This window comes from Helianthus annuus, chromosome 11 (assembly GCF_002127325.2).
Source record: "Helianthus annuus cultivar XRQ/B chromosome 11, HanXRQr2.0-SUNRISE, whole genome shotgun sequence".
Lineage (NCBI taxonomy): Eukaryota > Viridiplantae > Streptophyta > Magnoliopsida > Asterales > Asteraceae > Helianthus > Helianthus annuus.
Genome location: NC_035443.2, coordinates 176,964,964 through 176,992,743, shown reverse-complemented (window position 1 = coordinate 176,992,743; position 27,780 = coordinate 176,964,964). Strand labels below are relative to the sequence as shown.

Below are 27,780 nucleotides of genomic sequence, written 5' to 3'. Positions count from 1 at the left end.
TTAGTAAGGGAATGCAACTGTGGGGTGTTAGAAGAAGAAAATCGGAGATTAAGAAAGTCTTCAAAGAAAGCATGTTTTTTGGCAGTTGTCTGTATTGCATTGTCAATGTATTGGTTATTTTGACATGTTTTATTATGTAATGTGTCCTTTTTCCAAGCGATATAGTGACTATAATGACTTTCGGATAACTATATGAATCTTGTTTTGACTATTCCAAGCAATGTAGTGACTGTAATGACTTTCGGATAACTATATGAATGTTGTTTTGACTATTCCAAGCAATGTAGTGACTGTAATGACTTTCGAATAACTATATGAATCTTGTTTTGACTATTCCAAGCAATGTAGTGACTGTAATGACTTTTGGATAAGTATATGAATCTTGTTTTGACTATTCCAAGCAATGTAGTGAATGTAATGACTTTCGGATAAGTATATGAATCTTGTTTTGACTATGAATTGGGTCATAAAGTCTGGACACAATTGACCAAGCCTTTTTACACAATTGACCAAAAATGGACATTATAGTTCCATCCAAACACAGTTGACATTAAAACCTGGACATACTTGTCATTAAAATCTGGACACAAAATCCGGACACAAAATAACTACCAGTTTCAACATCCAAAACATAAGACAGACATTATAGTTCCATCCAAACAGGCTATTACTAGACATTATAATTCCATCCAAACGGGCTATTACTAAAGCATTAAACAACACAAAACCATTAAACAACACAAAAGCATTTCAACAAAAGGCTTCATTCAGCTGATTGATTTGTGGCTTTTGAGATCTTTTTTGGCCTCCCCCTCTTAGCTTGCCTCTGAGTTTGTTGTGATGCTACATTCCCCTGTGATTGCTGAGTGGACTGAGAAACTTGTGGGGTTGCTGTTGACTGAGAAGGTTGTGCATCAGCTGACTTTTTAGGCCTGCCCCTCTTTCTTGTGACTTGGCTACCTTCAGCTGCCTGTTTCTTACAACTTGAAATGTTATGACCTCTTTCATGACAGTTTTTACAACCCATGAGTGTACCATGCCTACCTAGCTTCCCAGTTTTTTTCTTGGTTTCCTGTGGATCCTTCTTTCTGTTCTTTTTTGGTCTTCTTGGCCCAATCTTGACTGGTGGAGGGTCCAAAGGTAAATCAACAATTGGCCAATATTTTTCCGAAGGCAGTGGTGGGACAGTGTACTCATAGGACTTGAGATACACCTCTTTGGTCAAGTAACTATGAACAAAGTCTTCAGAATTCTTATGCATAAACGCTGCAACTGCACACACATGATAACATGGAATGCCTGTCAAGTCCCACTTCCCACATGTACAGCTTCTCTTCACAATATCCACAGATACATCGTCAAAGCTCTTGACTTGAAACACAGTGTTACTTGAAGGATACACAGTACAAAGATAAGCTTTCTCTTTCTCTTTATCAAGCTTCTTGGCTTGAATCCTAGGGCAAACAACCACATTTTTACGGGACATCTCATTGTGCTTTGTTACTAACCCGGTCATAACTGCCAACCTTATATCTTCCAGCATATCAATGATATGCTTTGCTCTGGACTGTATGATGAATCCATTGAATGTTTCAGCCATATTATTGACAATAACATCAGTCTTAGTCTCACGTTGTACATAGCACCTACAAAAGCACTTAGGATTCTGATCCAGAAATGCATCAGTTGCCTTATCATCTACAACTCTCATTTCTTCAAGTGCCCTTTTGAAATCAGCCGTATTGTATGCTTTAGCAGCCCCCCAAAATAACCCCTTAAGATCATCACCCTTGTATTTTTTGTGCCAATTGGCATATATGTGCCTAGCACAATTCCTATGCTTAGCATTACCTCATATAGAGGCAACAGCATTCAATAACCCCTGAAATAAGTACACCACACAATGTTAGACAAAAGCAACATATGTAATACTACTTCTAAGTACAGAACATAATTCAATTCACATGATACCTTTTGCTGGTCAGAGACTAGTGTCCAACCCTTCCCTTCATCCGTTACTCCTAAGCATTTCTTCAATTCATTCATGAACCACCCCCAGCTGTCATTATTCTCTCCTTCTACAACTGCCCAAGCAACTGGAAACATTTGACCATTCCCATCCCTACCTATTGCAACCAATAACATACCACCTAGAAATGTCTTCAAAAAACAGCCGTATAGAGACATAAGCCTTCTACAGCCTGCTAAAAATCCCTTCTTAACTGGATCAAAACAGATAAATAGCCTAAAGAAAACCTCTGTACCCCCATCCACACCATAATTCTCTGATGGTACAGTGATAAGTTCAAAAGTAGAGGTTGGATTTTCTGCTTTCAGTGCTGCTAAGTATGAACCCATCTTTCCATAGTGGTCTTTCATTGAACCATGCAGTTTCCTATTGGCATAACTCTTTGCCTTGTAAACTAGCCATTTACTTACTAGGACCTTGAATTTTTCTTTAATTGCATCCTGGATTTCCTTTGCTTTCCAACTAGGATTAGCTTTGAAAATTGGTAGAAACTGGCTAGCTACGAAGGAGGCAGTTAACTGTCTATTCTTCAACATATTTCTCTGACATGTGTGTTCATTAACTACAGTCTTAACAATGAAGCAACACTTTCTTTTATGGAAAGACACATAAACCTTAAATGGACAATCCTTAACACAAGTAACACCTAGTCTTCCAAGCCTGTTGTTGTCACTTACTGATATTTTAAGATTCCTTCCATTCATAACAGCATAGCTTCTAAATGCGTCTTTAACAGCATCCCTAGTAGGGAATCGTGTACCAACTACCCAAACCCACTTAGTCCAGTCAGTATTTTCACTTACAACTGGAACATCAACCTTGTACTTCTTCCCCCTAATGTCATCATCCTCACTCTCTCCTGGTGAATTAACATCTCCATCTGAGTCCTCATAGCTGCTAGCATCACTGTATTGTTCTTCTTCAACAAAGTTGTTGCACTTGAAGTCTTTCAATAATTTTTCAACCAACTGTTTCTTTGATAAATTGTTTTCCTTTATAGCAGCAACAGATGCCCTCCACTCCTCATCATCATCTGTACCAGCATCTTCTTCAGATTCATCTGGCTTCCAGTCAGCATCTTCTTCTTCACTTTCTAAATCAGATCCAACCTTGTCTTTATCAGATCCATCCAGTTCAGCATCAGGTACAACATCAGGTACAACATCAGCTATAACATGAGGTGTGCTTGTATCAGGGCAATTGAATAACTGTGTCAATTTTTTGGTTGGTGTTAATACCCTGCTTGCAAGAGACTTAGTAAACCCTTTCACAACTAGTTGGGCTTCTAATTGGGCTTTTGGTTGGGCTTCATTTTGGGCTACAGTATGGGCTTTTGGTTGGGCTTCATTTTGGGCTACAGTATTGGGTTGGTCATCTAGTCCAATAGACTTACCTTGTGCATACAGATGTAGTATATGCCTGGCATCTTTATCCCCCAAATTCTTCAACATATCGATCACATCTTTGTCGTTCTTCAACTGCACAATACCATCAGAAAACTTCTTTCCAGGCATCAAGTAATAAATTTCAAAATCCTTACTTTTGTAACACCCACCTTCAATCACATAATCCATCAACTCAAAATAGGACATCTTATCTACTTCAACTTCAAACATATAAGTTTCACCACCTTCATAGTGCAATCTTGGCTTTTGTTTCAGCTTCCCACCATGCCATGCTTTTACGATGACTTTGTCATCCATCCTGATGGGTTTAATAGTGGATCAGGTTTGAATCACAAATAAAAACAAGAAGAATGAACTGAAAACAAACCTGATACTCTTGATCGTTTGCTCTCTCGAATGTGATTAGGGTTTCTCTTGATCGTGATGCTCTGTGTTGTTTTTTGGGGATAGTTGTAATTATTTGGGGGTAGTTGTAATTATTTGGGGGTGAAATCATTTATACACAGGTGGCTTATGAGTTGGCTTTCATTTATAAGTAAATTGCCACGTCGGACCACACATGTCACTCCACATCAGCATTTTTTTAACCAAGTTAGTGTTTTTTAACGCCGGAGTATTTTACAAACAAAACTGAAAAGTTCGGATTATTATTGATGATTAAATGAGTTGGGATTATTATTGGCCAATAACAGTCAGTTGGGATTATTTATTTCCAATTTGCCTTAAAACAATAACAATATGTTAAATAGTTTCAAGTTATTATGTAGTTCGTGGTACCAAGATTCTTTATTTACTTGCTTTTGTTAACATGTTTCACGTGTTTATGCATGAAGAAAAACATAAATAAATAAAACCTATGCTATAACAATGCGGCATCACGTGCTTTAAGCATCCTCTTATTACAAAAGTGTTCATTGAATGGGATATATACCTTGTAGTATAGTTACTATAAAAAATGTAGAGTCCCACCCTAAACTTCCATCATCCAAAATTTCAAAGACATTCTCAAGTGTCCTCCCCTTCTCTTTCTAATCAGTGCTTCTTCATGGCAAAGGTTTATCCTGAGAGTGAGACAATCATTCCATTTGTAAACACTAATAATCCTATCGTGTTGACGGTGTGGAAGAAGTCTTTGATCTTTAGTTGCGATGGGTTTACAGTGTACAACTCCAATGGAAATCTTGCATTTCGAGTAGACAACTATTTCGTGAAAGGAAACCGGGAGATTGTTCTCATGGATGCGTTAGGTTGCAGTCTCCACACCGTTAGGCGCAAGGTATATTTATTTCTACACCTGTAATAACTTTCATAAAAAAGTCATCTTAAAGTTGTACACAAACTGATTAGTGACATCATTTATTATCCCCAGATGTTAAGCCTAGCAGACAATTTTCTTGTCTATGATGGTGAAAGTGTAAATCCCCGATTTTCAGTGACCAAACATGTGAATATCTTAAACACCAAGTCACTAGCATATGTGAGCACAGTAGGATCATCAAAGAACAGGAACAAAAGAAATGTGATCTATGAGATCCAAGGATCATATGCTCAAAAGTCCTGCATGGTGTATGATGACAAGAACCAGTGTGTTGCTGAAATTAGGAGGAAAGAAGCCAATGGAGGGGTGGCACTTGGGGGAGATGTTTTTGCTTTGGTGGTACAACCATCTATCGATCCTGCCATTGCTATGGTCCTCGTCATTGTCCTCGATCAAATGTTTAATTCTTCTAGGCGCTTCTCTAAATAGATTGATTTGGGTGCAACAACCATGTACAATTCCTAGTTTATGAAGTCATAGTTTTGTGCTTTAAATTCTTTAAACATGGTATGGATAATAAATAGGAATTAATATTGGAGTTTAATAAGCCCAACTATTCGCCGTTGACAGCCAACGGTCCCAACTTCAAAAATAACCATCAGCAATCCCAACTATTAGCATATTAGCCTCCAATGGACCATGACTTACAGAACCCTAACGTTGTTAGTCTCTGGTCGCCGGAAAAATGTTTTTGGCCAGAAAAATGTTTCTAAAGGTCTGATCTAAAGTTACAAAGAGGTATGGGACGAAAATGTTGAGTTTTCCGGCCAAACAGAAGTTTTCCGACAAGAAAGGAATTTTCCAGCGACCTTAATAATTGGGACTTTTACTAGAAAAAGGTTTCTAAAGGCCTGTAATAAGGTTATAAAGAGGTTTGAGACGAAAATGTTGAGTTTTCTGGCCAAAATGAGTTTTCGGGCTAAAAACGTTTTTTCGACGACCGGAGTCTAACAGCGTTAGAGTTCTGTTAGTCAGGGTCTATTGAAGACCAATATGTTAATAGTTGGGACTGCCAGTTGCTTTTTTTGAAGTTGGGATTGTTGGCAGCCAACAACAAATAGTTAGGATTATTAAAATCCAATATTCCTAATAAATAATCGTAGTTTTAATCCAAATATGTTTGTAGTGGTGCATACACTAATACACCATAGTATTTTACTCTTATGTGCTCTAGTTAAAACCTAGTGGTGTAAGCACCTTTTTCATTTCTTAGGTTACGTGTAATTAAAAAAAAGGTGGCCTTGATGAACCCCATATAAACTCTCAATTTTTTCATCAATCAAATAAGGAAACAATTAATTTAATTGCAACTACGATTTGGTGATATTTAACCGTATGATAACATTACATGATGGTATTAATTTAATTCATTCTATTTTATTGACTAAGATTCAGATTCTTTTTTTTTATATGTATTTATTAAATATCTAAGTATGTTGTAGGAAAACAAAAAGAATCTAGAAAGTTAGTATAACTAATCCAGAGGATTCATAATGGTATCGTTACTAATGGTATAGTTACAACTTGCAATGATATGAGCTTGCGTATTTATCTGTAGCTAGGATATATGAGTTTTGTAATAGAGTTAACTAGTAAATTTCTCCCACGCGTTGTCGCGGCGTCGAAATATAAAGTAACTCGAATTTATAATGTCTAGGAAAACATATTATATTTGACTGCCCTCGTTTCTGAACAAAATTAAATTAAAAAACGTACGCCAACTGAAAACGCACAAAAAAAACACGAAAACGTATTATATTTGACTCGACAGAATTTACACCGAAGTATAAATCAACTTGAGTTTAAACCGACACATACATGTACAAAAATATCCGCTTAAAACTCGAGGGGGTAAAAATAACATTTCCTAAGATAAAGTATAAAGTTAAAAATCGAAAGACCTGCAATCCCTTAACTTCTTTATCTAGCTAGAGTTGTTTTTGTTAATACATTATAGGCAAATTGGATTTAAATAATCCCAAATTTCTCAATTTGGCCGATAATAATCACAACTCAGTTATTGGCCGATATTAATCCGAACTGGTCCACTTTTTGCCGATAATAGTCTGCGTTAAATATAGCTTAACGGAATTAAGTTTTTTCCCGATTATAAACAAAGATATTATTGATTTCCAATTTATCATCATATAAACACAATGTCATTTTTGATTCTTGAATTACAAGGGGAGGGTAAATAACACAAGTCCTATATCACTAGGAACTATTAGTGACAACTAAAAAGTAAAAGAATGTCAACTATAATCCAGGTAATATATATTTTAACAAATTACTTTCTCCACACCCATATTTACACTATGCAATAAAACTTGTACACTTATCTAACGATATATCCATCAACAATATTCACACTATGCAATAAATTTGTACACTTATACAACTATAACTTTTTCCTGATTAGCACAATTGTTTCATGAAGTGAAAAAAAGAAAGAAAAAAAAAACGTAGCTCTAATTTGACAAAAGCTACAATAAAATCAAACTATTTCATAAAGTGAAAAAAAAAAAGTAAAAAAAAAATGTTGCAGCTCTAATTTGACAGAAGCTACAATATATTCAAGTTGTTCTTTTATAATATTTATATAATATAATTAAAATATCGATTATTTGATTGTACATGTTGGTGTATTATATAAGTTAAAAAAAGTCTTTATATAGCATGAATTTTTATATAAATTAAAAAGTCTTTATTATATAGCATGGATTTTTGGTTAGAGTAAACTTCCGTTTTGCTCCCTGTGGTTTGGTCACTTTAACGATTTTGCTCCAAACCTTTCAAAATAGCCATTTTGCTCCCTGATGTTTCGGTTTTTTTGCCAGTTTGCTCCCCGCCTCTAACTCCATCCAAATTGTTTGTGTTTCCATTTTGCTCCCCGCAGGGAGCAAACTGGCAACAAAACCAAAACATCAGGGAGTAAAATAGCTATTTTTAAAGGTTTGGGGCAAAACCGTTAAAGTGACCAAACCACAGGGAGCAAAACGGAAGTTTACTCTTTTGGTTATTTATGAGTTTACCCCTGCACATGCCTATTATGTGCCTTGGTTTTAACCAGAATATAGAATATAGACGGAGTTAGTATGATTGAGTAAAATTGCTATAAAATGAAAACATTGGTATTAAAATTGCAAAACATTTCAGATTTGTAAATAATAGCAATGGCCTATAAACCACATGGACCAAAACTGCTATTTACTCAAGTATTTTTATTGATGAAATGACTCAATGTGTGACAACCCGCAACTTCAGGTTATTGCTTTAACCTAACCACAGTTAATTAAATCATACATTCACAGCATTGCATTTAACTAGGGTTAGTTAAATGAGTCTACGTTGGTAATTCGGGGAAGGGAAATTGGCCTGTAATAATTCCACCTAGATCTTATTGGCCATTAATAATCCCACCTCAGAATATTCCCTCCACCAGTCCCACCTTTCACCTATTTTTCCTACAATGGTCCCTCGTTAAAAAAACTTAACGGAGTTAAGCTTTTTTCCAAATTACAAACAGATTTTTTAGGGCTTTTGATTAGAACGACGATACGAGTTCATTGATGTAAAAGTTGCCTCGAAACGGTGCTCCAAACGATGAAAACGGCGCTTCAATTCGGGTGTTTAAATTTCCAATTAACCAAAATCAAATCACTTGGAGCACCATTTCGAAGTAAGTTGTGCATCAATGGATTCGTATCATCGTTCTGATCAAAAGCCCTAAAAAATTTGTTTGTAATCTGGAAAAAAGTTTAACTCCGTTAAGTTTTTTTAACGGGGGACCATTGTAGGAAAAATAGGTGAAAGGTGGGACTGGTGGGGGGAATATTCTGAGGTGGGATTATTAATGGCCAATAAGGTCTAGATGAGATTATTACAGGCCAATTCCCCTTCGGGGAATTACCGGAACACATACATGATAACTCTCGAACATTGGCAACTAACGCGAATAATAATTATAAACGGATGGTTTATACGAAACTTATGTGCTGCATGACAAATATGTGAACTATATGCTTTAACTGTAAATTACATGATATTACGTGGTTTTTGTGTAAAAGTGGTATTATTAGGGGGTTTAGAGCTAATTATGAAACCTTAATAACTACTCAAACCCTAATTCCCACACAACTTCACCATAGGTCAGTTGTTTTGTAGGTCCCTAGAGGATGATCTAGTTAACTTTATTCTTGTTACCGAACACACCCGCAAGTGTGGAATCCAAGCGGGTATGAAACCGAGTGAAGAACACAAACAATACAAGACAAAGATTCAAAGATTAAAGCTCAACTTGTATTTCACAGAAAAGTTTTGATACAAGATAATACAAGAATACTCTCTCAAAACTCTCTCTGTTCTCACACTGTGTTCTCTCTGTGTTCTTGCCAAAATGATAAACAAGTGGCTGTATTTATAGGCCCAACACCCAGTAACCCTACGAAGAATGGTTACTGGGTTCACGAACATTCATCTGGCCCACGAAGAATGGTATCTTCGTGGACCTTTGCGACGAACAATCTATCACCACGAAGACTGATTCTTCATGGTGAACAATCCTTATACATTCTTCGTCCAAAGCATCATGGTGGTGGTTCGTTGACATCATTCTTCGTCCAAAGCAATTCTTCATTGACTTTCGTAATGGCCAAAACTCCAACTATCTTGGACAAGCTCTAATGAAAATCCATGTTCACATTTAAGGTTTTGTCGTGAAATGCATGCATGCATTTGGAACATTGTCTTTCATGCAAGGTGACATCATGATGTATCATCATCCTTCAAACGGATCGCTCGCGGCTCTTCGTGCTTTGTGTGTCGATCTCTAGGGCGCATGACGGAGGAGTGTCGAGACGTCGGTCTTGAGCCGAATCGAACCGAGCTGAGCCAAACCGAACCGAACCGAACCGAGCCACATCCACATAAAACTCCATCAACATGTTTTTCTCCACACCTTTTCTCTAATCTTTGGCCATTCAAGTTCCACAAAGTTCCACATAAATCATCAATCTTGATCTCTCCAATTCTCTTAAAATCATCTCTACATCAATCTAAGGTAAGTGTTCATTCTTTGTGTTGTTAATCTTGTTCTTTTGATTTCAATGCAAAACCCTAGACATCCAAACAATTTGTGCTTTGCTTTATGATTGATGAACGTGTGATAACTGTTGTAGACAAATGATTGTGCAATGATTGTTTGATGATGGTAGTATGATAATACTGATTGATTGATTGATTTGATGCCTGACATGATTGATTTTTGTGCATTTGGCATTACGTGAAAAGGGATTTTTGGAAGTGTCAGACACAAGGTGTCTGAATTTGTGAAAAAATTATATTGTCCGTACTTGTGTGTGTAAACCTGTCTGCATTTTGATACGTGTGCCCATGATCTCAATGACATGTTCCGATGCAATTCTATTATTTTCCTTATTTCATGTTTAGTGGTTAGTTAACTAAGAGTGTTAGTGGGTTAGTGGAGTATTATTTTCTTATGTAATTTCCTTTCTTGAAGGCTATATAAAGCCAACTAGTTGTTTATTTTAATTAGGAATGAAAACTATGAAAGTCTAATATTCTCTCTAAATTGCTACTCTCGCTTCTCTCTAATTATCTTTGAGATTGATCCACTCAACGGATTATTTATCCCAAATCTGATTGGTTCATATCAATTGGTATCAGAGCGGTCTTGATCCCCTCATGGACGCTCACGAATGAACGAGTCATTGGATCGAATCATATCGACGATTGCTGACATGATCGATCTTCTCAAAAACGAGTCCCGGAAATGGGCAACTTCACCCATTTTTTCTACACCCACTTCCGTTCCCGCCACCGCAACACTTGATCTGACAGCCACACCACCGCCCGCTCCTGCCACCATTGTCTCCTAAACAACTGCCTTTAACCTTTCCGTTTGTGACCAACACACTTGAAGATGACAAGAAACCCCTCGCCACGCTAGCACCACCTCAGAAAACAAACCCAAACACACTATTAGCACCACCAATTGTCCCTCTTTTTCACCCTACATCACAAAAAAGCAACAAATCAGTGGCTCCAACACCTAATTTGGCAACGTCATCAAGTGTCTTTGGCCCTTGCCCTTCACTGGCGACCCTAACAACAAAAGCACCTGCCACGACCACTGCTACCTTCACAATCAGTAGCACAAAGAATGTTACGAACCCATTGAAGAAGGTTGTGTGTTTAGTGCCGACAAAGAAAAATTTGACATCAGTCAAAGGGGCGTTCGGGAAACCTGAGTGGCGTCCACCGTGGCGCTTGATATTGGATACAGCTCCAAATTCTATAGTACGAGTCGAGTGGCGACCGCCATGGTTTCCACCAAGCCGTATACTGATTTTCGCCTTGCGGACAAGTCGAGTTCGAGTGGGGTGGAATGATACGTGCCCATGATCTCAATGACATGTTCCCATGCAATTCTATTATTTTCCTTATTTCATGTTTAGTGGTTAGTTAATTAAGAGTGTTAGTGGGTTAGAGGAGTATTATTTTCTTATGTAATTTCCTTTCTTGAAGGCTATATAAAGCCAACTAGTTGTTTATTTTAATTAGGAATGAAAACTATGAATATCTAATATTCGCTCTAAATTGCTACTCTGGCTTCTCTCTAATTATCTTTGAGATTGATCCACTCAACGGATTATTTATCCCAAATCCGATTGGTTCATATCACATTTAATCAAGAACAACTAGTCCGCATTGTTAAGCTATGTTGAGAGTCCACACTTGGTTGATCCATTATGTCCGAAGTTGTGTGACTTGAAACGGTCCAAACTTAAATAATCATATATGTCCGAACTTGCAAGTCCTTCAGGCGTTCGCACATAAATCAATTAAGCCGATCCGTATTTGTTTAGAGAAAAAGGTCCGAACTTATCTTTTTATTTCATGTCCACATATAGGGGTGCACATGGATGTCCGAACAAAGTTGTTTCGTTCATAAATTGTCCGTATTTGGTAAACTCTTAATGTAGTCCGCATATATATAATTACAAATACGATCATTGAATTCTTGTTGTCCGTATTTGTTATTGAGAGGATATCCGCATATAATAAAATTACCTAAGGTCTGAACTTGTGTCGGTGAATAAGTGATGTGGACATGTGTGAAGGGATGATGTTCCCTTGTCTGCACCTGTGAAAATGAATAATGTCAGTACTTGTTTAAAACATTCAAATAGTGGGTCGGCCAGTTTGAAGATTTAATTGAATTCAGGAATTAAATTATACACATGTATACATGTCTTCAGTGGGCCGAAGGGTATTAGTTTGAAGGGCCTGAAATTAATAATGTGGGCCGAAGGGTATTAGTTTGAAGGGCCTGAAATTAATAATAGTTCCCTGAATTAAATGAAGAGATCAGGTGGGGCGGCCGATGTAATTATACAAGAGTCCGATGATGTGTGTTGATTATTGGGCCGAGAATTTCCAATATTAAAATATTACACGGGTTGAGTAAATAAATTTATATATTAAATAATAAAACATTATCTTTAAAAACTTTCTTTATTGTACGGGTTTAATAAATATAATTTTATATAGAGTAAACTGCCATTTTGGTCCCTGTGGTTTGGCCAGTTTTGCCACTTTAGTCCAAATCTCAAACTTATTACATCTGGGTCCCTGTGGTTTGCATTTTGTTGCCATTTTAGTCCAAATTTCAAAAACCCCATTTTTTTACTGTTACAACCTCCTATTTTGTCCTGTAGTGCAGGGGCATTTTGGTCATTTTGCTTTTTATTTTACATTTTCTTTATTAACATCATCCCCAAATAAATAAATAAATCATAATCATCATCATCCCCAAATAACTGACTCTCTCTCTTTTCTCTCTAAATCGATCAGCAGATCCACGATGCTCTCTAAATCGATCAGATCCAGATCCACCATCGTCATCGTCATCTCCGGCGTCGTCCCTACCGAAACTCAGATCCACCATCGTCATCGTCATCTATGCGTTCCTCTCTCTCTCTCTCATGTTTCTCTCTCGTTCGGCTCTTTCTCTCTCTCTCTCCTGTTTCTCTCTCTCTTTCTAGTGGAATGTTGTTTGAAGGAGATGGTGTTGTGATGTAAGAGAGAGAGAGAGGTGCGGTGGTTGCAGGGGGTGCGAGAGGGTGGTGGTGCTTGGCGGCGAGAGGGGGTGGTGGTGGTGGCAGGTGGTGGTGCTTGGTGAGATGGTGATGACGTGTCGTTTGTTGATTTATGCAAGGTTACTTGAATCTGTGTTGGATTGGTTTTTGTTACTTGAATCTGGTGGTTACTTGAATCTGTGCTTTTTAATCATTAGCTTGAACCCCCTGCAATTGCTATGATTTATTGATGTTGTTGTTCTGGCAGTGGCATTATTATTTATTAAGTTTGTTTCAAGGCTATGATGATCAGAGTGGTGGTGGTTATGATTTTTTTCTTGAAGATGATGGTTTTGATTTTCTGGATTTTCTGGGGTTTTGATGATGATGTTTGATGATGTTCTTGAAGATACAGATCTGAGCCTCGTTTCTTTTTACAAATCAGTTTTGTTTTTGTGATGGTTTCTAGTTTTGTTCTGGGTTCTTGATTTTCTTGAAGATGATGTTCTTGATTTTCTGGGTTTTGATGATAAAGTTTGACGATGTTCTTGATTTTCTGGGTTTTGATGATGAAGTTTGATGATGTTCTTGAAGATAGATGTTATTAATTACTGAAATGTTATAATAAATTAACATGGACCAAAATGCCCCTGCACTACAGGACAAAATAGGAGGTTGTAACAGTAAAAAAAATGGGGTTTTTGAAATTTGGACTAAAATGGCAACAAAATGCAAACCACAGGGACCCAGATGTAATAAGTTTGAGATTTGGACTAAAGTGGCAAAACTGGCCAAACCACATGGACCAAAATGGCAGTTTACTCTTTTATATATTTAGGGTGGAGATACAATAGGAAGTTTATTTGGCTAGGAATGCTAGGAAGTGATCTTGACCATCCATTTAGTCAATCAAGGGCTAAGATTAAAAGAATGAAATTGAAGCAAAACAAAGGCGCATGGGTTTGTTAGGGGCATTCTAGTCAATCCAGCACAATAGTTTCTCTTTCCTCCAATTCCCCCCCCCCCATTTTTTAAACGTTAATAACTTTTCCATACACATTATTTTTTTATAAAAATTGCACCAAAAAAACGAGCATTTTTTTATCTTTGAAACGAGTATACTATTGCTATATTTTCGAAAAAAAATTTTGAAAACCCAGTTGCGTAAAATGCAATGGAGAAAACCCAGTTGCGTAAAACGCAATGAAAAAAAACGTAAAAAAATGACTTTTTCTAAAACGCAACGCACCAAAAATACAAAGAAATGTCTTATTTCTAAAACGCAATGACCAGAAAACACAAATAAATGTCTTATTTCTAAAACGCAATAGCCTAAAAACACAAAAGAAAGTGTACTTTCTAAAACGCAATGGACTGAATGTGTTTTACCTAAAACGCAATGCACCCAAAACACTTAAAAATGTCTTATTTCTAAAACGTAATGGCCAGAAAACACTTAAAATGTCTTATTTCTAAAACGCAATGACCAGAAAACACTTAAAAATGTCTTATTTCTAAAACGCAATGGCCAGAAAACACTTAAAAATGTCTTATTTCTAAAACGCAATGGCCAGAAAACACTTAAAAATGTCTTATTTCTAAAACGCAATGGCCAGAAAACACTTAAAAATGTCTTATTTCTAAAACGCAATGGCCTAAAAACACAAAAGAAACTGTTCTCTCTAAAACGCAATGAACTGAATACACATAAAAATGTGTTTACCTAAAACGCAATGAGTAAAAACACTTCAAAAATGTTTTATTTCTAAAACGCAATGACTAGAAATTGTTGTTTACAGAACCAGAAACTGTCTAAAACGCAATGAATAAATCAAAAACCCAGATCATAAAAATGAAATTAAAGAATTTCTTACATGGATCGAAGTGATTTCTTCAACAATTGACGAAGTTTGAATGATTCAAACACTTATCAGCGCTCTCGAATCGAACGAATCAAGTAATTATCTCCAAAATCACTGGAAAAAACGAGATTTTTTACGAAATTAAACTAGGTTTTCTTCAAAAAAGCTGAAGAACACGTTGATCGGGTGTTTGAATCATTGATTGGTGATGAAAATCGCACTATAATGTAGTGATTATTGAGATAGAAAGTGAAGAAATGGTTGAAGACGGTGGGTTTTGAAAATGGTGGGTTTTGAAGTTACTGGGTTTTGAAAAGGAAGAAGAAAGGGTTGTATTGACTAAAATACCCTTTTTCTTTATTTTAAATGTTGCCACATGTCCTAATCCTATTGCTTCCTACACTTCCTATCCAAAATAAACTTTCTATTTGATCTTTTCCCAAGTTATATATATATATAAGAACCATATTGTACGGGTTGAATTAATGTAATTTTATATACCAAATAAAAAAATTATATCTTTAAAACCACATGTATTACACGAGTTGAATAAATGTAATATTGTTTACCAAATAATAAAATAATACATCTTTAAAAAATCAAATTTATTACACGAGTTAAATAAATGTAGTTTTATATACCAAATAATAAAAAAGTTAGTAAATGTAATTTTGTATAGTGAAAATAAAAATATTTAATATATTAATACAAAGTTTGGTTTTCGTGATAAATAATTTGTTTTATTTAAAATGTTTTAAATTAACAATTTACAATTTCAGATAATATTTTATTAGAAAGATAGAAGAATGGTATTCGAAATTTAAAGTAGGATAAAATTTAATATTAGCTCATTATTCATTTATTTATTTAATTAATATAAGATAAGTTTGGAAGTAAGGTGAGAAAATCATAAAATAAATAACTACAATGAACAACATGTGTCACACATTAATGTTTTATTATATAGTATAGTATAGATAAAAATTTAGATTGATATAAATAGATTATTTTGTTGTAGCAAAATTTGTTAACAAAGTCTCAATAAATTTAACCCATTATTTAAAACTCTGTAAATGTATAAATGATAAATAATATTAGTTAGAGTAAATTACGATTTTGGCCCCTGTGGCTATATCACTTTTATCCTTTTAGCCCAAAAAAGAATCTTTTAACATCTGAGTCCCCAACGTCTTTTTTCTAACCCTTTTGGCCCCTAACACTAACCCCATCCATTAAATGTTCGGGGCCAAAAGGGTTAAAAAAAAGACGTTAGGGGCCAAAAAGAATAGAAAAAAAGACGTTGGGGCTCAAATGTTAAAAATTCTTTTTGGGCTAAAAGAATAAAAGTGATATAACACAGGGGCCAAAATCGTAATTTACTCTATTAGTTAAATAAATAATATTATAAATGAGAAGGAGATTAAACTAAATAATGATTATTCATAAAAATTAAACTAAATAATATCTAGTAGGAGGATTATTTATAATTAATTAGAAAAAATTAAACTAAAATAATACTTATCTATAAAACATGGCCTAATATGATGACAAGTGTCCCCAAAATGGTTTCTTTTATTATATACTATAGATTAGTGGGTCGGTACATATAAAAAAAAGAATCTGAAATTATTTTGAAGGTATGATGATCGGAATAAATATCATATGGTGTTTATATTATGATTATGTACATTGGGTGTCCAAATGTATAACGTGATTTCCGTATCTCTTTATAGATCTTATATCAAACCAAATCTCATGAGTTAAAACTGCATGTCACCAAGATCCACTATTGCTTATGTTAAACTTGATAACCGGATCACAAAAGCACTGGGTTGTTTGGACACTAGGGTGTTGCATGACCCTACATACGCATACTTACATCTATTGATCGTATATTAGGTTGCGTGTAACGGACCTAACTTGTAATTAACACAAGAAGTACATTATCAAACCGAGCACACTAAGGTGAGTTCACTACTCTTTCACAAGCATGTGTCCCGGGGGGACAAACAAACTAATATTCCGGAGAGGAATACTTTTAAACACTTTGGTTTAATTTCGATGTTATTTAATAAACTCAACGCTATCATGAAAGTCCCTACTTACTACCGAACTAGTTGCCGGGGAGGCAACGGGGTATTAGTTGGTAGCGCTATTAGGCTTGACAACCTCACACCGTACCGGGGAGGACGGGCGTGAACTAATGACCTTAAACACATGGCCAATGTTGATAGGCATTGATGAGGGCAAACAAACATACGTCACTTTGGTATCGAGTTTATTTTTAGCATGTCTTTAAACTAAAACACTTAACATGAATTCATTAAACAAATCTGTGAACTCGCCAGCTTTATGCTGAAACACTTTTTCTACATGCTTGCAGGTTGTTAGATGACTTCATGATGCGGAGCTTGCAATCAGAGGAGCTGCTGTAGATGTCATGGGTCGTGACGTTGTTAACATATCTGATGTTATGCTATGTTTTGCGAACAAGTTTTTCAAATACTTAGAACTATTTCAAATGTTTCCGCTGAACGTATTTTGTTTTAAACGGATGTTTGAATTACACTTTTCACTTTGAATGAGATTTCTAGTTTATTATATTACTATTAGTTCAATGTGATTAGTGGTTAGATCCTGGTACGTCACAAGCCTCGCGGTGGTTTTCGCATGTGGTATTTTGGGGTTGTGACACAATGTTCCGAGTCTTCCAAAAACACAACATATCCTAAGATAGGGGTGTCTAGAATTTGATTCGGATTCAAAAAAATTGAAACTTGAATTTATCCGATTCGGTTATCAAGAATTTGTTTTGGTTATCAAGAATTTGAATTCGATTCAATTCGAGTCAAGTAAATTGAATATGAAATTATATTTTTAAATTCGATTCGATTGGAAATTCGAATAAAATTATACATATTTTTTTAATTTGATAATTTCTAAATTTATTCTAGGCTTCTAGCCCATTACAAACCCATTACCAAGCCCATCTTATTTTATTGTTTTCAATGAAGTGGATGTTCCCGACTTATCTTATCATTTTGTATGTTTATGAAAGATAACTTGTAATGTGGAGTGGCTAGTCCCGACTTCTCGTTTTGAATGTTATACATGAATGTTTTATTTCTATATCATGTATTTTTTATATACATTGTAATGGATTGATGTATTTTGTGTTGCAGGTTGTACCCCTGATCAAGCAAGAAAATATATCAAGCATTGAAAGCAAAAGGATTACCTGTTGCATTGGTGGAGTACGAAGGGGAGCATCATGGTTTTCGCAAGGTTAGAAATATATTTAACGTCTTGTTTATTATCTTTATTTTTCAGGTAAAGAGATTAATTACTTTGGATGTGTAATGTCTGCTGGCCGAAAACATTAAATTCACACTTGAACAACAAATAGTGTTTTTCGCATGTTTAGTGGGACACTTTAAGGTTGCAGACGAAATCGTTGCATCAAGATTGATAACTTCGACTAAGACATTTGTAATTTTATATCTCTTCAAAGTTTAATCATCTTAGATGTGACATTTTTGCCCTATTTATTTTATTTTCATTGTGCCAAACAAGCAAGTCAAAAGGGTTGAAACTTAGCTAAGTGTAAACATATCAAAATTTACTCGTTTCTTAGACTATATAGTCTTTTTAATAAATTTGGTTACTTTGTTTTATAATGTTGACAATTCTTTTGGCTTTAGTTGTCAATACTTTTCGCACTTGCCTTTGAGTTAGTTACCAAGTTACTTTTTTATTTGGTTTGGAGCAAATTATGGATTTCATAGTTGATTTACAGTTTTTTTATGAATTCGGCCTCTACACTTATGAGGGCTAGTGTTAATTTAGATCCTTAGCGGCTTCGCATTAGCGACATACATAAAATTAACCAAAGGCCCCTTTTTTTCTCTGCTGACCGAGTCCTTTCCTCCGAACTCAAAATTAATGTGGGCATCGATCCAAGCAACATTCCCATATGTTATCTTGATTTCATCATGCCCCATGTGAACATCAAGAAAAAAACATAAAGTCAAGGTTTCGAATTTTGAACGCAATCAGGTTGATATAAATTGTTACGGATCAAAGTTTTAAGCGAATTATACAGAAGAAGACCAAAAGAGAAGAGAAAATTATCTCAAATCATCGTTAATCACATTATTTAGGTGGGTTTTGGACTTTTCGTCACCGTGTCGTAGATTACATAAGTGACGTGTGTGGGGTGTGCGTATAAATTTTAGATTATGTAAGCACTTTTTACTCGTGATCAAGCTTTAAATTTATAAAACACGATACAATACTATCACTCTACACACGTTAGGGCAAGTGCACCCATCGTAGACGTAGTATAGTGATGGTAAGATACCGAGGTCATCCAAGGACACAAGAGCTTTTAACACCGGCTTATCGTTAACGTCTAATCTAACCAAATTTTGATAAAAGTTTTGAAAGTTTTTAAAAGATAAACTTAAAATAAAAATGTAAATGAAAGGCAAACAAATAGACAAGAATGAATCACTTGGTTCCAACTCCTTTTTTATGTATCCTTTGATGATTTCCGCACTTTGGGCTTTTTAAGAGATTATCTTAGTTATGGTGGTAGGCCCCTCTTGTGAAGGCGACGTTACCCTCGGTCATATTGGTCTGAGTCAGCAGGGATACAGTCCCATAAGGCAGGATTATTGAAAGATAATTAAATAAGTTATTAATGCGAAAAGTGGTAGGCGCCTCTTGTGAAGGCAAAGTTACCCTCAGCCATAGTGGTCTGAGTCAGCAGGGATAGATTCACGCAAGGCTGGATTAAGTTTTAATAGTAGTTAATTTATAAGGGATTACAAGCCGTTCTTACTTCCCCCGATTTGATGCTATCTGCCTTTTGGCGCATAGTATGATTTTAAACCATAACTATCAATCAAAACTTGATACCTACGGATATTATAACATGTTTTAAAAATTTTCACAGTAGGTACTTGATCATAACTCAGATTTTTAAATAAGTTTTCAAACTATGTACATAATGACCAAAATGCCCCTACGGTGCATAGTTTGGTCTTAAATCATAAAACTCACATATGTTTGACTACTTACTGATATTACATCATAAATAAAGTATTTTTACAGAATGATCATGTTCATAACATCAGTTTATACGCAAGTTCTTATAATACGTCGCATAATGACTAAAATGCCCTTATGAGGCATATTTTGATTTTAAAACCTTAATGGGCATATAAGTTGCTAACCTACTGATGTTACAACTTATTTAAAATATATTGGCATATAGAACATGTTCATGACTCATCCAGTTAACCTGATATCGCTTATATGCGTACGGTTAAGCTTATGTAACTAGTTTACGTAAGTTTACCGAAACGGGTCAATCCTTATCATTTTTACTTCAAATTCCAGAATGTTAATTGTTTACCCATATTATACAAGTCTTAGTACTTATTGGGTTTAAACAACATTCTATTCCAGTCATCGCTTAATCAAGCGTATCGTATCGTTTTCGATATTTTAAGTTAACCGGTCCAAGTCTATGACTTGAATAGGACCCGTTGACATTCTAATTGGTTATTTATACCATCATTCCAGACTAGGGCCTTCCAGTAAATTGCTACCTACCTTAGTTATTTGATTAACTACTAAGCTATTTACAATCCCTCCATATTAAGACAAGTTTTAGCTCAGGTAAATACTCTTAACTTATTTTCCCTATACGGGCTTGGGATACGGTAAATTATTACCGCTTGGTCAGGAATGGGATCATATATCAGATTGTGACTATAAAATTCCATGACCCGTTTTAATTTGTTTTGTCTGATAACTTAAAACATTGGGGGTTAACGCGATTGTGTCCTGGATATCTTTGACTCATTTAAGTTGCTAATGGCCACGACCGAGCACGGGGTGTAGGCATACACCTGACAGATGTTAATGCTATTATAAAATGTTTTTCTTACCCACTACGTGGGGATACCCCTTGTGGGTTTAAGTGGCGTGTCGGTTAATCATGTCTCGGTGTTTAGTACTGGCCCCATATGTATTGACAGGCATGTAAAAATGTATACAAGGTCATTTTGAATTGTCCCAAGTTATTTACAAAATCATGTGCCTTGTGCACTCAAAATGATTTTGAAAATGTTTTCAAAATGAGTCGGTTGATTGTATTTACCAGTGTAAAACTAACGTATTTTCAAAAGACTAAGTTACAGGTGCAAGGATACGTAAATAGGCTGGAAGTTGCTCGGTAATGCTAGAAGAGGAATTTGCAACTTCTTTGCATAATGCCCAGTAGTCTGATGTTCCCCCTTTTGTATATTTTATGATCCGCCTGTGGATTTTATTACAAATAAGTTTGTATTAATATTTTTGAACTTTCGGACACTTACTTTTGTAATAATATTTTATATTCCAAGACTTCCGTTGTGCTATCTGTGTGTGTCTAGGATGATACCAATCTTACATCACGATACTCCTCACCCGGGCCAAATGGGATTTGGATGGAAATTCAGGGTGTGACAATCACACATGCCCTAAGCATGACTTCCAAAGTTTGGATAGTATGCTCACTCTGTCCATCAGTCTGAGGATGGTAGGCCGTACTAAAGTTTAATCGCATGCCTAATGATTGTTGGAAACTCTTCCAGAAGTGAGATGTATATCTAGTATCTCTATCGGATACAATAGATATTGGCACGCCATGCAGGGGCACTATCTCGTCCACATATAGTTTAGCCAATTTGTAAGAACTATAAGTTTCTTTGATTGGCAAGAAATGAGCTGACTTCGTCAGCCTATCAACGATAACCCAAATCGTGTCATTGCCACGTTTGGTCTTGAGTAACTTGGTAATTAAATCCACTGTTACCATTTCCCATTTCCACGTAGGAATCTCAAACCATTGTAGAAGTCCAAACGGTTTTTGGTGTTCAGCTTTAAATTGTGAACATGTCAGACACTTAGCTACGTAGGTGGCTATGGATTTCTTCATACCCATCCACAAATAGTTCTTCCTCAGATCTTGATACATTTTATCACCTCCAAGGTGAACGGATATTTATAATTATGCGCTTCCTAGAGGATTAGTGCTCTAATCCCTCCGAAGATTGGAACCCATATTCGATCAGTCAATCTAAAGATTCCATCTTTTCCAGGTGATAACTGATTAATAGTTCCACCCAATCCTTCACTTGAAATATTAGCCTCTAACAAGGCTTACTTTGAGCATCCAATAGCTTTTCATTTAAGCTAATCTTGAGTTCGATACTCTTGGCGTTAATCTGAATCGGCTTAACCCCTTCCTTACGACTTAGTGCATCAGCAACCACATTGGCCTTGTTAGGATGGTAGCAAATCTCGCAATCATAATCATTTAGAGTCTCCATCCAGCGACTCGCATATTCAAATCTTTTTGGTTAAACAGATGTTGGAGACTTTTATGATTAATGTATATGATACACTTCGTGCCATAAAAGTAATGTCTCCACAATTTTAGTGCAAATACAACGACACCCAACTCCAACTCGTGGGTGGTGTAATTCCTCTCATGCACCTTTAGTTGTCGTGATGCATATGCAATCACTTTGCCTCTCTTCATAAGCACACAACCCATGCCTGTGTGCGAGGCATCACAAGAGACAACAAAGTCTTCGATACCCTCAGGTAAAGTTAAGACTGGAGCATTGCTCAGTTTGTGCTTTAGAATCTCAAAGGATTCTTGCTGCTTAGGACCCCAGTCAAACTTGACATTTTTGCGGGTCAGCGTAGTCAAAGGAGTGGCTATTCTTGAGAAGTTCTTAATGAATCTTCTATAATATTCAGCCAATCCTAAGAAGCTACATATCTCAGACGGTGTCTTCGGTGCTTCCCAATTCATGATGGCTTCTATCTTAGCGGGATCCACCTAGATACCACGCTCACTAATCACGTGTCCAAGAAATTAGACTTCTCTAAGCCAGAATTCACACTTGGAGAATTTTGCATAAAGCTTCTCCTGCTTTAGCAACTCTAGAATGCACCAAAGATGTTTCTCATGATCAGCTTGATTACGAGAATAGATAAGTATGTCGTCTATAAAGACGATGACAAACTTATCTAGATACAGCTTACAGACTCTATTCATGAGGTCCATGAATGTTGCAGGTGCATTTGTGAGCCCAAAAGGCATCACTAGAAACTTGTAGTGACTGAATCTTGTCCTGAAGGCGGTCTTTGGAACATCTTCACTCCCAACCTTTAGTTGATGGTATCCCGATCTCAAGTCGATCTTGGAAAAGTAACTAGCCCCTTGAAGTTGATCAAACAAGTCGTCGATCCTGGGTAGCGGATAACAATTCTTGATCGTTATATTATTTAGCTCACGGTAATCAATGTACATTCGCATTGACCCGATTTTCTTCTTAATGAACAAAATAGGAGCTCCCCAAGGTGAAGCACTAGGCTGAATAAAGCCCTTCTCCAAAAGTTCATCAAGTTGGGTCTTCAACTCCTTCATCTCTGTCGGCACTAACCGATATGGAGCCCTTGCAACAAGAGCAGCTCCTGGTAGAATGTCAATCCTAAACTCCACTTGTCTCTCCGGTGGTAGACCGGGTAGCTCTTCTGGGAATACATCGGGATATTCAGAGATGACTGAGATGTATTCTATCTAGGGCTTCGGCTCGTCAATCGTCACTTGTGCCATGTATATGACACATCCGCTCTTCAGACAATTGGATGCCTTGAGTAGAGACACCTTCTCAGGCAAGCCATAGTGTAAATCTCCATGGATGGTGAGCATTTCACCAGATGGGGTTTTAACTTCGATGAGTTTCTTATCACAGGCAATGCGGGCTTGGTTATGAGATAACTAATCCATGCCTAAAACTACATCGAACCCTGCCAAATTCATTGGCAGAAGAGAGATAGGAATAGAACGATTCTTAATGGATATAGAACATCCATCAAGAATAGAAGAAGCGGCTTCTAAGGTACCATCTGCTAGTTCTACCTCATATGCTATATCTAGAGTTCTTATAGGTAGGTTTAGTAGTTTACTAAACTTACGGTCAACAAAGGACTTATCAGCTCCAGAATCGAAAAGAACTCTAGCAAAGATATCGTTAATGAGGAATGTACCCGTTATGACATTGGTGTCATTGACTGCCTCCCTCGCAGTCAGCTGGAAGGCTCAGGCGTTTCCTTTCTTCGCCTCCTCGGGCTTTACAGTACCCTCTTGGGAAAATTTGGGGCAGTTGGTCTTAATATGTCCTTTGTCGCCACAAACGTAACACACGACATTCTTTAAGTCCTTACAATCCAAGGACCTATGCCCCAACTTCTTGCATATACCACAAGACTTCGCCTCCTGGTCTGAACGACATTGTCCCCAATGTCGTTTGTTGCAGGTCTTGCACACAGGCCTCTCATCAGACCTTTGCTGGTTATTTCCAAACCCGAACTTCCCTTTCTTAGACTTTTTGGAGCGGTCATCCTTCCTCTGTCTCTTTCTGTTGGTCTCAGTATTGACCGACTTCTGCCTCACTGCATCCAAAGTGAGGGAAAGGGATAGGTCCACAGCAGACCTATAGGTAGTAGGCTTCGATGCCTTCACCATACCTTTGATTTCAGGTGCTAACCCACCTATGAAACGCGCAATGCATTTTGACTCTGGAGTAATCAGATAAGGAACTAGCCTGGACAGTGAGTTGAAGTCGGACATGTACTTCCGACAATCTAAGTTCTTCATGGTGAGGGTCAGAAAATCTGACTCTACCTTTTCCACTTCGTGTGGTGGAGAATACGTCCCTTTTATTAGGTCCACAAACTTGGACCATTCCAGATTATACATGGGTATCTTCCCTGTAGATTGTATCATTGCCTTCCACTAGGTCAGGGCATCGCCCTTGAACGACTAGGAAACGTATTTCACAACATCTTTATCAGCACAACCGCAAATATCCACCACAGTCTCCATCTCGTCTAGCCACTTCATGGCATCTATAGCCCATTTTTCTCTGTTAAAATCACGAGGCTTGCAGGGAACAAAATACTTATATGTACACCCGTATTTTGCAGCACGGGATTTTTCCTTGAAAATCTGCTTTGGCTCACTCTTCGCAGTTGAAGAATAGTGTGAGCTTTCAATGCGGGCGGATGAATGTGGAATAGAATGGGACCTGAATTGAGCACAACTCGTTCCCTTAAAGTTAGCTATGAAATTATTCATAGCTTTGCCTACTTCTACGGCTCCGCCGTCGCAGGCCTTGTTTAAATCATTATTATTCCCGCTGTTAGCTCCATCCGAATGTGGATTCGCCATATCAATAAGCTTGGTCTAAAAACCAAAAATAAAAAATTGCTCCGTTGCAATATAATAATTGGTCATCGAATCTGATGACTTGAAAATTTCATCAGCCATGGTATTATTAAACCATATAGGCTATAAGGTTTGGATATATATATGTAAATATATATATATATATATATATATATATATATCCTTCGCCTTTTGGACTAGTGTACACAACGTCACAACTGTCAAATATTATAATTTTAACATTTCAAATGAATGTTGGATTAAAATAAATAAAGTATATTTAGCCACGGTTTCGTAGGACCATCAAGGGCCATGAGGCTTGGACATAGTCCTCCACCTATTGCACAGTGGATCATAAAGTCACAACTGTCATTGTCGCATTTGACAATTTAGAATGAATAATAATATATATAAGCCTGCGATCTCATTTGATCAAGTGGCTTTAAGGCTTGAACACAGTTCACCACCTTTAGACAGGGAGTCAATGATCACACCTGTTATTGTCTTAATTGACAATATAATATAGCCCATAGGCAAATCAATTGACATCACATAGGATGTTAAAATAATCATCGCACTGATGATACTAGTCATGATCTCATTTGATCGTATAGACTATGTGGCTTGGACATAGTCCACCACCTGTAACACCTTGAAAATTTATGTCCAATGATGTATGAACACGTGTCATAAGCTCTGAACGTGTGAAAAGAATACTTTAGAGGGACTAAAGTTGACAAACGGGGAAACTATGTGAATATAAGGGTCCAAAGTGTCAACGATGGATAATTATATTTAAAAATAGTCCTACAAGATGTTTATACCTTCAAACGAATAAATCGTGGATCATACGAAGCTAAATATGAAAGAAAGTGAGAAGTTACAATCTGCAGGGGCTAAATGTGTCAACATGTGCAAAGTATACCTCTGAGCGACCTTTTGGCAGACCCGAAGCTTTGTAACGATAAATTATACTCACTAGAAAATGTGGTAAAAATTTCATAAAGTTTCGTTATCGTATGAGAAAGTTATGATCAAATTCGTGTACGAGGGGTTAAAAGCGTCAACGTTGAATTCTAAGGCCTTATGGATGATCTCAAAGTTAAAAAGGGACTTAACTAAGTTAGTAAAGGTCCAAAGGCCCTTAAAAATAAGGTTAAGAGGTCAAAAGTGCAAAAATAAAGCTTAAAACCACGTTACAAAGGACCAGGGACTGAAAATGCAAAGTTTGAAACTTGTTTGGCTGGTTCTGACAGGCCATGCGGCCCGCGTAAGAGCCCCTTATGAGCTTACGCGGCCCGCGTCAGAGTGCCAGCGACAGAATTAACCTGCAGGTGCCAGTCAGACCTGTGTAACCGACTTATGGACCTGTAAACTGATACCAAGGGCTGAACAAATGGATTTTCATGCACTAGGGACAGATGTTATGATCAGGGATCCCTCGTAGACTTGCATGGCATCATCTAAATCATTTGAAATCACTATATAAGGGGCATGAAGTTGTGAACATTTTGTTCATTCATTTACAACTTCTCACAAGTTACTCTCTGGAGCCCTCTGGTCAGCCACAAGCATTCCTAGTGATCCCTAATCCTAATTAGGACCCTTGTAAGTGTCCTTAACCCTTCCTAATTCGTTTTAGCTTAGTTAATTAGCTAAAAGTCAAACCGTCGTAATTAAGGTTTGACTTCGTGATTAATTAAAATGTGCTCAGTCAAATCACGAATTAAAAATACTTATAAGTAGGTAATTATGTGGGTAATAAACCCTTAATAGGGTATTTCCAGATTCCCACTCTAACTATGTTAATTGTCGAGTCAAAGCTTATCATAAAAAGTCAACAGAATGATTATTTTCAAATTAATGCATAATTAGCAATATACAATACATGCAACATGTTTGATCATTAATATAACTTGGTAACTAGTGTAAGAACGTGTCCCAACATGTTCAACTCGACAATTTTCTGTTTAGACCCGGTTTGGAACCGAAAGTCGCATAGTTTGACTTCTGCTTTGACTTTCAGTTCTGACCCGTTTTAGTCAAGTTTAGGATTGCCTTAGAGCTTCTTTTGGACCTATATTCATGTTAGTATAACTCCCTGAGATTATGCAACTTGGTTCATTAGATATCCTATTCACATGAATGTTTCCGTTAAATGCCTATATGTTGACCATTATGCCCAAATGACCTTAAAATATGATTTTTTTTTGAAAATGTAAAAGGGTAGACACCTTAGCTACTGAATTATAAGCTTGCACCTAAAATTTGAGGTCAGTTGGAGGTGTAGATTAAGAGTTATGCTCATTAGCGTAATTAGAAGATTCTTAAGTAATTAAATGGCGTAAATTGCATATAGCCTATCTAAACCCAATTTTTTGTACAAACCTTTACACCTACTGTATTAAAATAATATTTTGGGATTTTTAGAAATTTTTGTTTAATTTTAGGCTGAGCATAACTTAGTGTTCAAAGCTTAATTCGGCTAATGCCGGTTTTGCCCTTTTGGGCTATAAAATGAGTTTTATAAATCCGATTGACCCCAAACCTTTTTTTCTACTGATCTAATATGTTAAATAAATTATTTTGAGCCTTCTGGAATTTTAAAAATATCAGCTTTCTACATAAAACCCGGAAATGGCTCCAAATCGCCTTTTTAAGCGTTTTTAACGCATAAGTATGTGTTAGAACCTATTTAAGCATATGAGGTTGAAACCTACTGATGTATTCAGTAAAATTTTATATTTAAACAGTAGGAGGATGTCTTAAGAT

At 36.5% G+C, this 27,780-nt stretch overlaps 3 protein-coding genes across 3 annotated transcripts; 1 reads left to right on the top strand and 2 right to left on the bottom strand.

Moving 5' to 3' along the window:
• Positions 1–763: 763 nt before the first annotated feature.
• LOC110888868 lies at positions 764–1,711 on the bottom strand. Its single transcript, XM_022136368.1, has one exon. It carries the CDS (start codon positions 1,709–1,711, stop codon positions 764–766), a length of 948 nt encoding a protein of 315 aa, XP_021992060.1.
• Positions 1,712–4,437: 2,726 nt separating this feature from the next.
• On the top strand, positions 4,438–5,198 carry LOC110888867 (protein LURP-one-related 8). Its single transcript, XM_022136367.2, has 2 exons — positions 4,438–4,711; positions 4,805–5,198. The coding sequence occupies exons 1-2, from the start codon at positions 4,481–4,483 to the stop codon at positions 5,180–5,182; spliced, it is 609 nt and encodes a 202-aa protein (XP_021992059.1). The 5' UTR covers positions 4,438–4,480; the 3' UTR covers positions 5,183–5,198.
• Positions 5,199–23,880: 18,682 nt separating this feature from the next.
• On the bottom strand, positions 23,881–24,540 carry LOC110888866. The gene has a single exon (XM_022136366.1). It carries the CDS (start codon positions 24,538–24,540, stop codon positions 23,881–23,883), a length of 660 nt encoding a protein of 219 aa, XP_021992058.1.
• Between the last annotated feature and the right edge of the window lie 3,240 nt (positions 24,541–27,780).

What these genes read in the sequence shown, in the direction of transcription:
- LOC110888868 (XM_022136368.1), bottom strand. Translation starts at nt 1,711, where the DNA reads ATGAGAGTTGTAGATGATAAGGCAACTGATGCATTTCTGGATCAGAAT.
- LOC110888867 (XM_022136367.2), top strand. Translation starts at nt 4,481, where the DNA reads ATGGCAAAGGTTTATCCTGAGAGTGAGACAATCATTCCATTTGTAAAC. An exon ending in TCCACACCGTTAGGCGCAAG is followed by an intron (nt 4,712 to 4,804) that starts GTATATTTATTT and finishes TATTATCCCCAG; the next exon opens with ATGTTAAGCCTAGCAGACAA.
- LOC110888866 (XM_022136366.1), bottom strand. Translation starts at nt 24,540, where the DNA reads ATGTATAATCTGGAATGGTCCAAGTTTGTGGACCTAATAAAAGGGACG.